Source organism: Carassius auratus, chromosome 20, assembly GCF_003368295.1.
Source record: "Carassius auratus strain Wakin chromosome 20, ASM336829v1, whole genome shotgun sequence".
NCBI classification, from domain to species: domain Eukaryota; kingdom Metazoa; phylum Chordata; class Actinopteri; order Cypriniformes; family Cyprinidae; genus Carassius; species Carassius auratus.
This window is the reverse complement of record NC_039262.1, coordinates 803,253-821,101: the sequence shown is the minus strand read 5'-3', so window position 1 is coordinate 821,101 and position 17,849 is coordinate 803,253. Positions and strand designations below refer to the sequence as shown.

Genomic DNA, 17,849 nt, shown 5'->3' with positions numbered 1-17,849 from the left:
ACAGAACTGAACCATTTTAGTTTTAGCAACATCAACTTTCGGTTTCAATATACTAGAAATGAGCAGCACAGGGTCTTCTTGGTTTCCCGGAGGATTAGCGTTGTTAAATCCAAACACATGGAGGTCCACAAATGAAAAGGTACAATTAGCAAACATGTAAAAACTTTTCTTTACAAACTGATTTTAATTGTATAAAATACAATATTTTTGCTTCAGATGTTATGGTATGTGCTGGCAAGGAAGTCTATATATAAAGGGTGATCGTGTCAGGGTTAAATCTTAACAAATTTTAATCTCTATTTCTATATTTTCAAGAAGGGTAACCTTAGAGCTCTTCGACAACAAATCCATGCACTCTCTCATTCTTCTGTCCTAGATGGTATGTATGTCACCTGATAATGTTTCTAATGCCATTTATTTAACACACCCCAAGAAAAATATATGTGTAAAAAAGTGTATAAAAGTAAGCTTTTGCAATGTGACATACTCTATTATGTCCACCTGTTTCTAGATGCAGGCATTGACGATCCTCAAATCCTTACTTTGACAAGAGAGGATCTGAATGAGCTTTTTCCTGGTCTTAGGAACTTTCAGCTCAGAAGGACAATTATGACACTCATCACAGACACAGTGAAGGTAATGTCTTTGGTCAACATGCTAGTAAAATGAAACTTAAAAAACAAAAAACAATTTCCAACTTTATGGCCTTTTTTTTAACAACCAAATAGTACCAAACACATAGATGCATGTTTGTGGCCATTTGCTCCAAACCGAAGTTCACACAGGTGTAGTTCATCACTTTAATGATGAAGGGTTCCACTAATATTTCCACTAACAATCAGCAAATATTTATTATTAAAATAATTTTTTATATGATATTGTGACCTTTTGGGGTCTTTTTATATATTTAACACTAAAATGTCATGTTACAGAAACCAAATTCAATGTAAATGAAGTAAACTGTGTCCATATGTACATGCTCCAATTATTTTTATGTTTACAGATAAGTGAGTAGCTTATGACTCATCTGTAATTATTTATTATTTGATTCCTGAAAGGATTCACTTCAACATGGCCCAGACACATTGGCTGCTGCACTGACGCGTTTAATGCACCAAAACAGTGAGTTACTCATGACCTACAGATCTACCATTTTTCAGTTGTAGCAGAGAACAAGTGGAGTTGTCTTTGTTAAAGAGTGGTTTAATAGCGGCCTTATGACTTTTTCCTAGATGATGCTGCTGTACAGGATGTTTTGAAGGAGTCCCTTTGTGCGTTTAGACAAATGGAGGATCAGCTCAAAGCAGCACAGGCATCACTGAAACCATACATTGAGGTCTTGAACGGTTTCACTGAGGCATATGCTAGAAAAGAAGACTGGGATAAAGAGGGAACATCAAGCAGGAGAACATTTTCAAGCTCATTCCCAACAAATATGAACCCTCCAACAATACAGATTCCCTCTTTTGGTGTGTAAAAGTAAAAAATCTGATTACTCCCAAGAGTATCACCCAGTTGCTCAAAACCACATTTTTGCAAACTTTGCTTTAAGAGATTTAAAAATATTTTTTTTTATTATTAAAATATAAAGTGGGTTTCTGGAGTCTTGATAGCACTAGTGCAAATTCTTCTATTATGGTTTTTAAAATATATATGTTTCATACCCACCCTCCTAATATATTTTTCCTATGCAGAGCCTACAGTCAGAGTGCATCCATTGTTTTGTGGTCGAACCTTGGGAACGGACAAGCAAATTCTTGCCCAGCTCAAGGGAGTTAAAGAGAGTGAATTATCGGATTGTCAGTTGATACTGGCCTTCAGTCCTGTGACATCACGAGCTGGAATTGATGCCGAAGAAGCACTGAAGAAAATTCCAGGTAATCACTTATTAAAACAGTGCTTAACTAGTTTCCATATTATATCGGAATATTGTATTTGATAGAAATGTAGCCAGTTTAATACAGGTTTCCTGTAAGTTATAGGACTAGTCTGCAAATGGTAATTGCATGGGTTTAGTCCTTCTTGCACTTGTATGTTGACAATGAAAAATCTAATTCTAATGAAAAATAATTGTCTCTACAGCTGATAAACCAGCAGTACTGGTGATAATGCACCATACCTTCAACCCTGACTACGTGTGTCCCAGCTTAAATGCATCTTCTCGTGTGAATATTGTGGAACATGTTAATGTGCTCTTTCATGATTCACGTCATGGTCTTCTTCAGTGTCCAGCAAATGAAAATGCAATGAGAAAACTTCAATCTGTCTTAAACCGGTACATGTAAATGTTCTTGCTTCAAATGCTTTAACTGTTAATAGTTGAAAATGTATGGTCATATGAGTAGACAAAAACAACAAGCCTGCCAATAAACATTTAAGACTGGGGTGTTGATTCCAAAAATTTAATATTCAGATAATTTTATCACAATATTTTAATAAGAAAGCCAATAGCAGGAACATTAGAAGAACACCTTTTCCATCAATGCTCAAACCATAATGCGTCCTCATATTCTCACCTTCATGTAGGCACATTTAAATTCCTGTACATCTCAAACATCAGAGAAGTGATACCTCATGCCATCATTATTAATATCCTAGCTTTTTAAAATGCATTATGACAAAGAAGTTGTGGTGGTTCAACAGGCTAAAGCAAGCAAGCTTATAGTCAACCTACACACTGATACCAAAACCTGCCCTGACTTCTGATCTTTTCATTCAGAGCCTTCCCTTTTTCATACTTTTACCAATATTGTGCGTAATATTCACAAATCACAAACCAAAAAAAAAAGAAAGAAGAAAAACACACATTTGAATGCTTTCTCATACAATAAACATAAGAGTTAATATACTGATTTAGGGAGACGGTCCTCACAAAATGTATTCCAGCAACCTGGAAAAAAACTGGCTTGGTTATGAAACGTTCTACAGCCAATCACCACACCTGAAGAGTAACCAATAGGAATTTCGGTAGGCACATAGATCGATCTGTTTGAATAGCAATCTTTGCACCACACAACCATGGATCAATCATGGATATTATTTCCCATTAAAACACTCAAAAGGAAAAACAACAGCCAAAAACAATGTGTGATGGTACGGTGGGGTCAGTCGAGACAAAAGTGCCATCTGTTTACATTCGAGTGATTGGCCAGGGCATGTTGTGCTTATCCGAGTTTCTCCTGTTTGACAAGCCCCATCTGTCACTGGCTTGGTCCTTTTTTCTTGTTGCTCCAGTAATTGCTGTAGGCCTTGTCAAACATATTTTTGCAGCTTAGCTTAGCATTCAGCCGGGAGCAGATGAGGAAGGAGCCACCCATTTTGCGGTGCAGAGAGTAGGTTTCTTCTGGTGGAGGGATGAGGCGCTGTTTCAGCATGACGGGGATGAGGTTGTGGATGCGCTCTGTGGTGCTCTGCGCCCCGAAATCAAATGGCTCCTCAGAGGCAAAAGCCTCACCCAGGATCATCACAGCATCCACATGGGCATTTACCATGGCCTGGATGAGGAGGAGAGCTTGTGTTAACACCCCTTATTTGTCACATGTGCAGCTTACAACAAAAATATCTGGTATATTAGTACCTTTGACTCATAACCAGTCAAGAACTTCATGTCTATGGATCGCTTCAGCACTTCTTCTCGATTACCATTTGCTGCAGCCTGGATGATCTGTTTTAAAGAGGAAGATGCAATCGGTTAAAGAAATAAAATATTTAAATAGTTAACTTTTTTAAATCGTAAAATTTTTGTGTCTTACTTCAATATAAAGATCAGTGAAACTCTCCTCAAACCCTCTTGTTGCACCAAAGTCCAGCAAAGCAACCTGTGGATTGAAGAACAGCTCGATTATACCAAGTGACGAAGCCAAAACAATACACTTCCTTTTCAAATGACTGTACAAAATACTCAAATACAATAAAATCAATACATAGACACTGTGGGGTTGGGTAGGATGTTAGAATAAATGTTAAATAAAGTTTAGTAAATAAATGGCATATAAAATGATAAATATTACAAAACAAAAATGGTAAAAATGTAACATTTTGAAGATTGAAATCAAAAGTAACAATGTTAAATATTATCATTTAAAATTCTAATTTGTATTTAATATATTTAAGTATATAACTAAACCCTCTGATTGTAAAGCTGAATTTTATAGTACTTATTACTCCAGGCTTCAGTATTTACGCTCCTTCAGAAATCATTCTGATAGGATCTGCTGCTCAAATATTTCATATTATAATTATTCTTTTTATCTATAACAACAACAACTACAACATCATAACACTAATTTAAATAGAAATCTTTTGTAACATTATAAATGTCTTTGCTACTCGTTTTGGACAATTTAATGCATGGTTGGCAAATAGAAGTATTAATAATAAAAAAAGGTAAAAACAGCAACAACAAAAACGCTTTTTAATAATAATAGTGTAAATATTTGCAACACCAGTAAAAAGGTATGACAAGCCACCTATTCTTTACTAATACTTTCTACCTTTTAGAATGATAGTCAAAACAAGTGAAAGTATGGGAATTATCTTGTGGCCGAAACAAATGTTTAATTCCTCAAAACTCTTATATTCAAGCAGGTTTAAAGTCTAAATTCAGCCTTGTGGGTCTAATCTGATAGAGTAAACAACTTGGAAAGGTCATAGTGGCGTTCTCTCTTACCCTGTGGGTTTGTGGATCATAAAAGAAATTAGACCAGTTGGGATCCGTCTGCATGTATCTGAACTCGAACAGCTCTCTCAGACACAGGAACAGGATGTTCTCGCAGATCTGTGCAAAAATAAAAAAAGTATGGTTACTACACATGCACTAAAGTGCTTTAAAACCACAATATTTAGGCTTTATGTAGCACTTAGTATAAAATTATAAATCAGTTCCAACTCAAAACAAATCAATGTTTTAATGCAATGTTTACATACTACATAAATAATGAGCATTTAAATCATAGTTGTGTGGTCTGTTAAAAAAATCAATCACATTTATTGCCTGAATTTATGTCAGTGTGCATCATTACTTCTATTCACGATTTGGTCAATGCAGTTTATTTATTTTAAACTTCATTCATTAACCTTTTTTTTTGGTATGGATATAACCTTGTTTACGCTTTGCCCTACTAATGCAATAACACATTTCCACCATCAGGTGGCGATAATGCTTCAGGAGTCTCACTGGCTTCCATACAGGCCACGTTTGAGACCATGTGACTCAAGCACCATAGAATATGACATGGCCTGAAACAACAACATTTTAATATGCTTATATAACTTGCTAAAAAATGATGTTAATTACTGTTATTAACAGTAGGAGAACTGAAAGTACTAGAAAGTAAACTGAAATATTTCTCAGTCCAATAAGGATGGCAACCAACTCATTATCCAATTACAAATGTTTTGAATGTTTGTGGATGGTCTGAACATACATGTTTTCTTTGAGTCCTTAAGTTTTACATTTAGATGTAGCAAATTTAAGCCATAAAAGTCTTAAATGGTACAAGAAAAGTTGTAATTATAAATTTGAAAGTTCTTAAATTTGAGGACGGAAAGACAAGAATCAAGAAATGGTTTAATGTTAGTTTTTTTTTTTCAAACCAATGCAAATTTGACCCATGTTTTTATGAAGCAAACACATTAAATGTGAACTGGTGGATTGACAAGAAGCTGTGTCTTCTAAAAATTCAAACATTTATGGTAGTAAGATGCATTTATACATTTTAAATGAATATAATAATTGATACAATTTATTCATCCCTTTTCTTTAAAAAATATTCTAAAGACTGGAATGTGAAAATTTCGTTTTCAAGAAACCTGTATCTGAACTGTAAATCAGATATTTTATTTATTCATTAATTTTATAGTTTAATATATGAAGAGTTCAGATGCAAAAACCTCTAAATGCCATCTGAAATTTTCATCTAAAATTAGGATTTTTATCAAGGTCCTATGCTTAGGTTGAGTCATTTTACTTTAATTGTGATGTGCAGGTCCTTTTCCAGGCTATTAAAGTGAAATAACTGAATATAAATATAGGAGCCCGATAAAAATCCTAATTTTAGATGAAAATTTCAGATGGCACTTAGAGGCTTTTGCATCTGAACTCTTCATATGTTACCATAGACACTGCCCTAATCCTCTCACATGGTATTAATTTTATTTGTGCAGGTATGTGAAGCCTTAAATATCCTGCAGATTCCCTGGTAGATGCAATAGTGCCGTTTCTTTTCATTTCATTCATTGAAACAATTTTACCAGCAACAGTGAATACCTCATTTTTCAACTCTTGTGAAAGTCCATCAGCCTGATCCAAGGGAAATCCAGGCACCAGTTCAGTGGTGAGGACATGCTGGCTGCTGAGCTCGTCAATTACCTCTGGCACGTAGAAGAAGGGGTGATCTTTCAGAAGTTCCCTGCCAAAAACCACAAAGCTTCTAAGTCACGGAGTACAAGTCAGCATCCCCGTGAAAACATGCTACCCCGCACGTGCACCACAGACAAGACGTGATGATAAACACACACAAACATCTGCTTCTGCGTGTGGGATGTGGGAAAAAACCATGATGCTATTCTCTAGGTGTGAGGATATCCACAACGAAGCTTAAAAATTGGGTATGTCAACTTTGAAATACAGTTAAGATATATATTTGAAAACTATCTAGCAACAAGAAAAGTTCATATTAGAAGTAGCAATACTAAATATACTGCTGTTATGTAACAAGACTAGATCTATATACATCTATATTAAAGACGACAACAACATACTCCGACCACACAGATTTACACAACATGCAACGTAATCCAGCGGCAGTAAATATGTAATTACTTAACAGGATGCTGCACACTTCAGCACTGCCAAGCCATTATAGGCAAGATAATAACTTCTCTTTTCCGAGAAATTATCAAAATTAAGTGAGGTCTATTCTTAAGATAAGAAAAATCTAGAAGCAAATGGCGTATGAAAAATAAAATTAAAAAGGAAAACAACTTTATTTTCTTATTTTAAACAAACCACATTTAGATATTTGTCCTTGAAACCAGCCAAAAAGTTTATAAAGTAAAGTAACTTTTTGTTGTGTGTCAACCCTACTGAGTGATGACTCTAATCTGTTTTCTTTTAACTTTTTATATTATATTTTTTTTCTTCTATAAAACCACTTTCAGACAAGCTTTTTTCTTTTTCTAATCTAAGTCTATGGAGGCATTGAACAGTATTAAATGCAATTGTACAGAAACAATCAAAACAGAGGAGAAGCACAGATTCTGTGAGTTTAGCAACAGTAACCACAGATCATCTAAAGGTCAACTGTCCATATGAACCATTTCAATAAAATCAACTGGACTACCTGACAAAGAGAAGACATTCTAGAAGAAGGAGTCTGATTATTTCCTCAGCTCTTCCGGATTGGAAACAAAATCATTTTGAAAAGAGCTAATCTGCCGAACCCTGAGTGTCTCATTGGTCTGCTCAAAAGTAAAAGACACATCTCACCCTGAAGGCATGTACACAACCATATCTCTCTCTTGGAGCGGGCGTTTCATTCTCCACCCTCCCTGTGAAGTCAGGGTCCCAGTAGAGGACAGGACACAGGGTACAGGCTTATTTACAATGTTTATTATTTCAATTTGTGCTATATTTAAAATATGTCAGCACCCAAACTGTTCCTTAAGATCAAATCATTCAATCCCTGGCCTACAAGCTAGGCAGTTATTTTTAGCCCGGTGCTGAAGCCCCAACACTCCAGAGAAGCTGTTATATGAGGATACAGAAGTGCACAATCATTCAGAGCAGTTGTAGTGTTTATTTTCGTGTGTGCAAACCTTCCTTTCAAAGGAATTATGGGGTGTAGGATGGATTTAGCTTGGATATCAGACACATGGCAGCCTGAAATGTCATGTAGACCGCTTGTGAGCCCACAGCCCACCCATGTTTTTATAGAGGGGGAAGATCAACAAATAAAATGATGGGATGCTCTGAATAAGCAGTGAGAAATATCTCCAGGTTGTTTTTGTTCACTCACTTGAATTTCCGAGCACACTTGGCTTCTCTTATGTAATCACACTCCAGCGCCAGCTCACGTCGCATCACATCTATCAAATGGTCCGGGAACAGACCTGCACATTCATAGACACCGTCACACATGAGTCAGTAGGTTAGTTAAAATTTTACACAAATAATTATTTGAGTCACCAAGAGGTGGCACTCACAGTCCTTCAGAGTTTATATGTTTTCAAAATGATAAATTTAAGACTTGCTTTGAATTACAATTTTGAAAAACATTGTTTTAATAATGAGAAAAACACATGAAATCAGTATCGTGAATATCACATTACGAGTGAATTACATCCCTAGTTTCAATAAGGTTTTGATATGCTTAAAAGAAGATCATTACAAATGTTATTAAATGAATGTCATGCAAATATCAATAGAAATTCAAGTGCAATTCAGTTTACCATTTGGCAGTACACTATAAGCATAATTCAAAGACAACAAAAGAAAATTTTATCCTATTTAAGTGGGCCAAAAAAGCTATAAAACAAACTGTATTTAATTGCAATTAAGTCCCTGAAAAAAATTAAGTTCACACAATGCTAATGTATAATACACACAATGTATAATGCTAACATGTTCTTGTGTTTCACAAGGGTTGGCAAGACATTATGAAATGTCTTAGATATCTGCTGTGTGTCACTTCTCTCTTCTGGCAAAAAGGAGGATTGACAACACTGCGGTGGCATTTACAAGCTCAAATGAAAGTTCAGTCTATGTTTGGAGCATTAGGCTTCTCTGACAGCTGAACATTTAACTGGCATTGATGCTGTTGTAACAATGTTGTAATGTAACCAGTTTGTGTGCGAGGCTCTGGGGCTCTGATCGGTCAGCGTGCAGCTTGAGATCCATCAGCCCACTGAGACCCAACAGGCCCCGAGCTCCTAGTTCTCAGTTTGAAACACAGTAAACAGATTTGAGTGCACTGACACCAAGTTCTTGGAAAAAATGGGGTCAACAAATGTTCCAAAATCAGTGCAATTTTATAAGTATATTATTTTGACTTTGGCTACTTATAGCCAAAATATTTTAGAGCCCACAAAAATGGACACTACCTTTCCAAAGTTTGAGGTTTGAGAAGCAATCAAAATGAACAACAGAGCAATAATATACAAGTGCCATATTAGTATATTATTACAGTGTTACATTTAAATTTCACAAAGAAACGTGTAGCATTTTGTCCAAGCAATAATAAAAGGACGCATAAAATTTATAATTAGTTTTAAATCGCAACAAAAAAAATTGAGTGAATCGTTACATCCCAATTTTCAACATTGATAAGAATAGGAAATGGTTTTTTGAGCTCCAAATCAACAGATTACAATGAATCCTGAAGGATCATATGAAACTGAAGACTGTAGTAATGTTGCTGAAAATTCAATTTTGCCATCACAGGAATAAATTATATTATAAAAAAAAAAAAAAATAAAAAAAAAAAAAACCTTTTAAATTGCAATTTTATTTTACAAATATTTCTGTGTCTGTTTTTATTTATTTTTTTATCAAATTAATCTAGCTTTTGTGAGCATAAGAGACAACCTTTAAAACCCAACCTTTGAAACGGTAGTGTATATCCTTAAAAAAAAAATGTTCAGGGACCTTGACAGAATCATAACAGCATCTGCTTCTTCTAATATTACATTATACTACATCAGGTGACAGCAGTTGACCTTTTTATTTGATTTGTGCGCTTTTATGTTTGTAGTTATATGACAAAAACCAGACAGGAAGTAAATGGACTGGTGGGATTAGGGAATAATCTGAGGCGCTCACATTATTATATGCATTCAATAATTTATTTACCTACAATTCTAAAAAATCTAATTTATGGTCATCATCACCTTCAGGAAGGGCGTTGCTCATGCTCAGGACCGTCATCAGGTTATTCACATCGCTGTTGATGCTCTGTGCGACTCCAGGGTACTGCAGAAACCAAGAGTAGGTTACAATGGGCTCAGATAGCGTCACACAGTAGCAGTTCATTTCATAAACCAAAACAAGTTCAAACCAGTAAGAACACGGACAACAAATTCAATGCAAAACACCTCCAGCAAAACAGCCTTGAACTTGCTGAGCGTATACTGGTGGACTAGTTTATTTCAGAACATTTCAAAACTGTTTGTTTTACTAAAATAAGAGACATCCAGATTCAGGTCATCTAATCATAAACATTCAGATCGATTTTGTTTGCCAAAGCAGTTAGCCTTAGGACTACAAGCAGTTGGTGCGCCGAATTAACTAATTTAATTTGACTGTTAAAAATGCATTTTACAGTACAGGTGCATAATAGGAGGAAAGATTTGTTTGTGGCTTTGGTGTGGAATGCACCAACACAAGCGCAGTCTTGTACAGTACTGCTGCTATTGCTAATGCTAACAAAGAAATCACGCTCCTCTGAAAGATGGGATTACTGTAAATTTATATGTTGCATGTAACAAATTTATGTAAATATAATCAAACTTACTTCTTCATTTAAAAAAAGTATTATTTCTCTATTAAAAAAAGAAAATACAAATAGGTTATGAATAAAATCACCTTTGATTGACCAATGACTATCAGCTGCAAAAAGATAAAATCATTTTATCTTGTGTTGCATCCTGTTAAAATGAACAGTAAACTCACTTTAAAGCATTACTGATCGTCAGGACCACTCTTTAACAATAAAGCTGCTTAAAAGCTTCTTCACAGCGATGCCATAGAAGCCCCATTTTTGGTTCCACAAAGAACCAAAAGGTTCTCCAAAGGTTCTTTAAAGAACCATCTCTTTCTTCCCTTTTTATAACCTGAAGATTATTAATTCACTACAAAAAACCTTTTGTGAAACAGAAAGGTTCTTCAGATGTTAAAGTTTCTTAAATGGAACCATTTAGACAAAAAAGGTTCTTCTATGGCATCGTGAAGAACCTTTTTTTTTTCTTTCCTTTTTTAATAGTACTTCAGTCTGAAACCAACCTGGATTTTCATGGCGACCTCTCGACCGTCTTTCATCTTGGCCAGATGGACCTGACCAATAGAGGCAGCAGCAAAGGGTCTTTCCTCAAAAACATCTAGTTTATCCCTCCAGTTTGGGCCCAGGTCATTGTTCAGGGCTTTCTGCACAGATCAAAAGCAAGAGTGTATTTTTTTTCTTCTTGAACGTTGAAATATTTTGTAGTTTAAGTAGATGGGCTTAAGTAGATACCATCATCTGTTTGATGGGCATGAAGTCAGCACTCTGACGCACACGTTCAAAGATCTTGGCCAGCTGTGGGTTGATGAATGCATCATCTGAAATATTAAACACACATCCAGTGTTGGTATAGTACAGTGCTATTCATCAGCAAATGCCAAATGAAAATGATGGCCCAGTTTAAAGCTGGTATTATCATCATTCATGGGTGATCTGATCACAAGTGTAGAATTTAACATTTCTATATACTTTAAAAACAATTTATTCTTGTAATGTCAAAGCATATTTTTCAGTGTAACAGGATTCTACAAAATCATGACTGACCTGTGATATAAACAGGTTAAATATGATAAACATAAACATGGTATAACCACTGTAAAGAATGGCTTATTGCTTTATTTTTGTGCAAAGTTTCACTGATAGGCGAGTAGGTGTCCCTGTGAGTAGCTGTTGTTTAGGACACATTGGTGTTTGCACAACAAGTGTGATGTGGTCAGATGCTTTCCTAAGCTATGAATGTGTTTGAATGATTGGACCACATTGTATTTTGTGCTTAGTGTGTGAGAGCACTAAATAAATTGCCAGTACATCGTGACACTTTCCCTTCAGCTTTGTCATGTCTTGAGGGGCGATTGTGTGTGCTGTACTTTCATTCTTCCTCAAGTGTAGGGTAAAGGTCACGTTTCTGGCATAGCTGTGGGCTTATTTTGAGCCTTGCCAATGCCAGCGCTGTCGCTGTCTTTCACTGGCAGTCGTAGGGATCTGCAGCTGACAAAATACTGCCTACAGTGGTTAAAGCAAAAAAAAAAAAAAAAAAACTAATTCCTGAGCCTGAACTTTTTCTGGGGGCGGGGCAGCACATGCAAAACATGCAATGATTGTAACAACTTTAACATTTGAAAGGATACTATGGCAAAGTTATTGCTTTCTTTATTCAAACAGATTTTCTTTTTCATTAATATATGGTTGACCTGAAGAATGAAAGTTGTATCATACACTTGGAAAATTAAGAGCTATATCACTGCTAATCAACACTAGGGGTGTGACAATAGACTTAGCTCACGAGATGAGACAAAATACAGATACTTGGGTGACTAAACTGTGACAATATTTTAATACTATTTTTAAGAAATTTTCAATGACAAAAAAGTTGTCTTTTAATTACAAAAAGTAAAACAATGCAGTTGTTTTTAGAAATATTTTAACTAATCTAGGGCTGTAACTAACGATTATTTTGGTAATCAAGTAATCTACTGATTATTTTGACAACTGAGTAATCTGATATTCCTAGTAACACAAACAGACCCAAGTGAAATCCAGGCTTTAGTATGAATATTTATATATAAACTAACAATGAGGCAATAATAGTTGGCTCAAATAAAAGTATCAAAACCAAGAAATTGTACTGAACAACACTTAAAATACATGATGTAATTTGCTTATACATAGTATGAACATAACCAATTTATAAGCACATTATGTATCAAAACCTATACCTGCAGAGGGCACCAACGGCCTGATGACATTTCACCTTACAGCGTGATTAAACAAGGTTTAAATCTATTACATTGTAATATTTGGCCACATGCAGAAACTTTTATTTTGAATTCGTGTAGTACAATAAATGGCATATTTATTCACAGGTCAATGTATTCTCCCGTGTTGGCAAAGGTTCATAAATGATTTATGTAACAAATCCACGCTGTTTTTCCAGATGAACGTTAATTCAAATTCACTGAAACTACAGTGGAAGAGTTTGGCCCCTTTCATACATACAGTCTTCACTGGTAAATTATTATAATAGATCATGTGTGAACAGGACCTTTTTAAAAATCTCGGTACATTTGTTCTGGCAATCATATGGTTCTTACTGAGATGGCATGATTACTGAGCTGTTTACTTAGATGGACATCTTTGACAATTGCCTCTCACATCTTTTTGTCGCGCTTCTCCATTCATCAGGGCTGCGACTCTGCAATTGGATCCGATTACACACGTCTCATGTTTATAAAAACAAAAACATTCTGATTGGCTAGTAATGTTAGTTTAGTTGAGAGTGAAAGCTGTGCACCTCTCATACCACTGGTAGGCGAACTCATGGACTAGTGATATTAAATCAACAAATAATATATTATATATATATATTATTATTTTTTTTTTTCGCAGGCAAACGCTGCATGCTGGAAATACGGCACAGTGCCGGAAAACTTTAAAGTAAAACGCCACGGTCTTTTCATATTCCACATTGTTCTTCCGTTAACTTTGACGAGTTGATACATACCTCTCCCGTCTCAGTGTGCACTCTCAATCACTGTAGCACACGGCGGCACTATGCTGGCGTTTATCTTAGTAACATTCAATCCTCAAGATCCAAACATGGATGAATTTAGAAGCCACCAAACACTTCCATGTTTTCCCTATTTAAAGAAGGTTACGAGTCGTTACACAAATAAGTAAGTGTGGTGTCACAAAATAAACAGTGGTGATTTCCTAAGCTGATAAAAATGATAACCAATGTATGGCGGAGCAGCACTTCGAACTCGGCGTGGTAATCAATACAGCGATTGAGACGGGAGAGGTACATATCAACTCATCTAAGTTTAGGGAAGAACATAGTGGAATACGGAAAAATTTTTCTTTAAGCCCTGTTCCTATCTTGATGAGAATAATGCGGTGCATCATTGAGATCATCGTAGCAGCCGAGGTTTGGAAATGTCATGCAGGGAGGCTACAATAAATTATGCGCTGCATTCTTGATCGGGTGACACAGCTGCTTTGGTTCTTGCTTTCAAACACACACTAATGCACACAGAGCAGGGAAGAATGACCTCACATGCTTACCAGAAATAATCATCATATTTGCACAGAGAAGAGAGCCATTTGTGTCACAGAAGTCAGGCAATGTTTGAGTTACTAGTCAATGCAGATAGAAGTGGATTCAAGGATGTGAGGCAATGACTTTTCAAGAGTTATGAACTGGAAAGCAAATCGTTTCTGTTATTTACAATACTAGTTCCTACTTAGTTTGGGGTCAGTCAGATTTGTAAATGTTTTTGAAAGAGATCTCTTGTGAGTTGCATTTGATCGAAAATACAGTAAAACAAGTTTGTAAAATACTGATATATATAAAATAACTGTTAATATACTTAATACAATTTCCTGTGACTGGAAGGCTGACTTTTCAGCAGCCATTACTGCTGTCTTCAGTCTCCCGCAATCCTTCAGAAAACGTTGATTCATATTCCATGCTGCTCAAGAAATATTTTTGTCTTAGTAATCTTTTCACTGCTCACCTGATTAGAACATGGAGTAAGCGTTTAGATTAAAGATCAATAAGAAATATGAGAACAAATTCATTCAAGTGTGTCCTGACTGGTAGTATCGGAGACCCTGAACAGTCAGCAAGAAGAAAAAGTTAGCATCCATTTTCCACCGCTGTGTGGAAAATAACGAAATGAAGGACACATGAGGTTATTTTATCTTTAGACGTTTGCGCATCAGAGAGGAAATAAACCGCATCTCCAATTTCTCTGCACCTTTCTGTAAGAGGATTACAGTCACTCATGTCATCAGCCTGTAAAACTGAAACAGGCCTCGATCACGTACCAGTCTAACTTGAGAGCGGCCGTGACTTACAAACATCCCAACACTGGAAGCAACCGTGCATTATGAATACGATCAGTCATGGAGGACGCCTCAGTGGCCCCAATAAATGCTTGAGGAGTGACCTGGTCTAATGTGGTGACTTGTTATATGTAGTACAAACAGCATTCTCTTACCTTGAATACTGAGCATCTGGCCGAGCTTGAGGGCCGCCCCACGCACTTTACACAACGTCCTGACAATACGCTCAGCGTTGGCCTCTGAAAGGAAGGGGCTGCTGTCCAAAACGGCCTTCTTGTCACCTATGTGAATTTATAAGTCTGTTAACATTCTGGACTGATAATACAGCTTAAAGGAATTGTTCACCCCAAAAATGAAAGTGTTCTGACCCTCAGACCATTCAAAACGTAGAGGAGTTTGGAGTAATTTATCACTTGCTCACCAACAGATCCTCTGCAGTGAATGGGTGCCATCAGAATTAATTTAAAACAGCTAATAAAGATGTCACAATCCACAAGTTATCCACATGACTCTAGTCCATCACTTAACATCTTGTGAAGTAAAGAAAATATATATAGGTTTGTAAAAAAAATCTATCATTAAGGCTTTTTAACTTTATCTACCAACATATTTGATTAGAACGGATTTGGACTCTTAAGTTGTAAAAGGTATATTTGATTGTGCATATTTCACTCCTGATTCAGACGAGACTACCAATTTTATTGGTGGAATATTATGGAGATTTTTTAGCCTGAAGCAATGTTTTGAACTTAAAAACTTCTTGATGGATTGGTTTCATTACAAACATGTAGGACTGGATTCATGTAGAATACTTTTATTATTGTGAGGTTATTATCAGCTGTTTTGGATGAAAAAACACATTAATCTTGGACAGCCTTAGGGTGTATATTTTTGATAATATATGAATAAATAATATTGATAATATGATAAATAATATTCAGCACATTAATACCTAATGGGACAAATGGACCCATGTTTTTTTTATACAGAGGTCCAAAATTCTTAAACATTGGATGTGCGAAAAAAGAAAAAGAAAATCTGTGCTGCTAAAAACGGTTTGTCCATGTAAACAAACCCCCACAAACTGTTGGATCAGGGTCTTCATTATCTCTGTGAGGACATTAGAGCTATTCCTGGATGTGATGAGGTCAAAGGTAATCATTATCCAGCATGTCGGATGTCCACATAGATACGATCTAGTTACAGACCACTGTCCTCAGAACACATTTGTACTCTCAGTTCCTATATGCAGTCAAACAGTCATAATGCAACTCCATAGACCGCTAAATATCTGCAAATAGGCAGTTTTACAGGAATCTAGTATTCTCTTAATGTGATGAACAAAGCGTTGAGCCTTTAGTTGCAAGCAAGACAACAATAAAATAAATCAACTGGATTTTGGAATATTTATTTTGCAACCCAATACTCAAGATTAGTGCATTAAAGTCATTAAAAAAAAATCTTAAATTGTTATTACAGGTCTCAAGTCAAAGACTTTGTATTTTAATTAACAAAAAACATGAAACAAAGTAATAAGTGGTTCATTCGGAGCATAATGCATTTAAAGTCAACATACCTAAATACTTAAAATAAATAAAGCATTAAAAAAAATCTAACGAAAGACGAAAATATAAAATTAAATGTTTGCATTCATAACCCTTCATTCAAAAAAAAAAAAAAAGAAAAAAAAGAAGAATGTTTGTGTTAGTAATATTAAATTAAAATTTAATAACTTTCATCATCTTCAAAATGACAGTATGCTTAACACGCAAAACAACTGTTGCAGTGTGTATGTCCGAGTAAAGCTCTCTGTGGCATAAGAAGATTTGAAGTTGAGCTGAGAGATCCTGGATGAATATTTACATGCACTAGCACTTAACAAGGTTAAACATTTCAAGAATGAGAGAAACTTAAGAAGAGTACATTTCAATAATATATTAGCATTTTTCATACCAATTACACCGATGCATGGATATAAATATTTTATGATCTGTGCTGCAAAAACGACTCTTCATTAAAACTACCTCTCAGCCTTGACAGCAGGCTAATTTAAGTGCACTTTAGATCAGGAAACTCGGTCAATGTTACAGTGTATTTTATACATTGTGACCAATTAAAGCAAACACAGACACTCAAAAAAGCAATGTTGCTCCCCGTCTAAGAGTAAAGAATAGCATATGCACGCTAGATTTTCAGTACTGTTTGTACTGAGAGGACGAAAAAAGGAAAGCTCTTTTCATTGCTACAAATTATACACATTGGTTAAGATCAGGGTTGTTGTGGTTTCTTGTGGGTAGTGCACATGTGTTTATGTGTGGATGACTTGAGTTTAAAAACCCACAACCTCCTTCCTATTCTTTCATGTCTCCTCCCTCACTATCTCTCGGTTAATGAAATGGTTTAAAGTCCAAAAACAAACAAAGAGAGAAAACTCTAATTGCATGCAATTTATCACTTCTAATCATACCATGCCTGATAGCATGTCAATAATCAATAAAATATTCTAACTAGTAATTAGCTATACATTGTAAAGATCAAAATTGTAACTGTACAGTTCAGTTCTAGTAGATAATGCAATTGTCTTACCATTCTTCTCCTCTGATCTTAAGCTTTTCTTTGCCACTTCCGCCAAAGCTCCAATACCCAAACCCACAGCAAGACCTGCAAGGGATTAGAAAACATAAAAGGAAATGGTCCATAAATCAACAGAAGTTAAAATACATAAACAATCATTATCACACACCTCTAATCAGCACTTCCACCTTGTAAACAAAACATTAAAAAGTTGTTTCTCTTAGACTGACAACAACACTGGAGCTGTATTAGGTCTTGACAAAAGGAAACACCAAAATAGCATTTCTGAACCACTGTGGTCAGCACATTTGCTGTGGCAGAGCGGAGAACCTATAACAAGTTTTGGTGCAGTCTTCAATAGTTATGTAATTTTCTGATTACCCAACACTCCCGCTCTTGAGAAATTTAGGAGGAGCTTCCTAAATTGGTTGTAAA

At 35.6% G+C, this 17,849-nt stretch overlaps 2 protein-coding genes across 5 annotated transcripts in view; one reads left to right on the top strand and one right to left on the bottom strand.

Moving 5' to 3' along the window:
* Positions 1-21: 21 nt before the first annotated feature.
* LOC113120457 (uncharacterized) lies at positions 22-2,410 on the top strand. 2 transcript variants are annotated; one of them, XM_026290278.1, is made up of 7 exons: positions 22-139; positions 316-379; positions 512-636; positions 1,059-1,122; positions 1,233-1,469; positions 1,695-1,877; positions 2,083-2,410. In XM_026290278.1, exons 1-7 carry the CDS (start codon positions 59-61, stop codon positions 2,283-2,285), a joined length of 957 nt encoding a protein of 318 aa, XP_026146063.1. In that variant the 5' UTR covers positions 22-58; the 3' UTR covers positions 2,286-2,410. The 2 variants fall into 2 exon arrangements, with proteins under 2 accessions (XP_026146063.1, XP_026146064.1); XM_026290279.1 differs by having other exon boundaries at positions 27-139; positions 319-379.
* The window catches only part of LOC113120456 (atypical kinase COQ8A, mitochondrial-like), a 27,973-nt gene continuing 12,514 nt past the window's right edge, over positions 2,391-17,849 (bottom strand). For all 3 annotated transcript variants that reach the window (XM_026290275.1, XM_026290276.1, XM_026290277.1), the window contains 11 exons: positions 17,427-17,501; positions 14,996-15,121; positions 11,229-11,314; positions 11,000-11,140; positions 9,889-9,970; positions 8,019-8,112; positions 6,269-6,410; positions 4,670-4,777; positions 3,753-3,818; positions 3,578-3,664; positions 2,391-3,494 (listed from right to left, as the gene is read on the bottom strand). In XM_026290275.1, coding sequence (XP_026146060.1) covers positions 3,201-3,494; positions 3,578-3,664; positions 3,753-3,818; positions 4,670-4,777; positions 6,269-6,410; positions 8,019-8,112; positions 9,889-9,970; positions 11,000-11,140; positions 11,229-11,314; positions 14,996-15,121; positions 17,427-17,501 — 1,301 coding nt within the window. In that variant the 3' untranslated portion in view covers positions 2,391-3,200. The remainder of the gene's footprint in view (positions 3,495-3,577; positions 3,665-3,752; positions 3,819-4,669; positions 4,778-6,268; positions 6,411-8,018; positions 8,113-9,888; positions 9,971-10,999; positions 11,141-11,228; positions 11,315-14,995; positions 15,122-17,426; positions 17,502-17,849) is intronic.

Coding starts and splice junctions, on each gene's coding strand:
- LOC113120457 (XM_026290278.1), top strand. CDS start 59: ATGAGCAGCACAGGGTCTTCTTGGTTTCCCGGAGGATTAGCGTTGTTA. Junction 637..1,058: donor TCATCACAGACACAGTGAAG/GTAATGTCTTTG, acceptor GATTCCTGAAAG/GATTCACTTCAACATGGCCC. Junction 1,470..1,694: donor AATACAGATTCCCTCTTTTG/GTGTGTAAAAGT, acceptor TTTCCTATGCAG/AGCCTACAGTCAGAGTGCAT.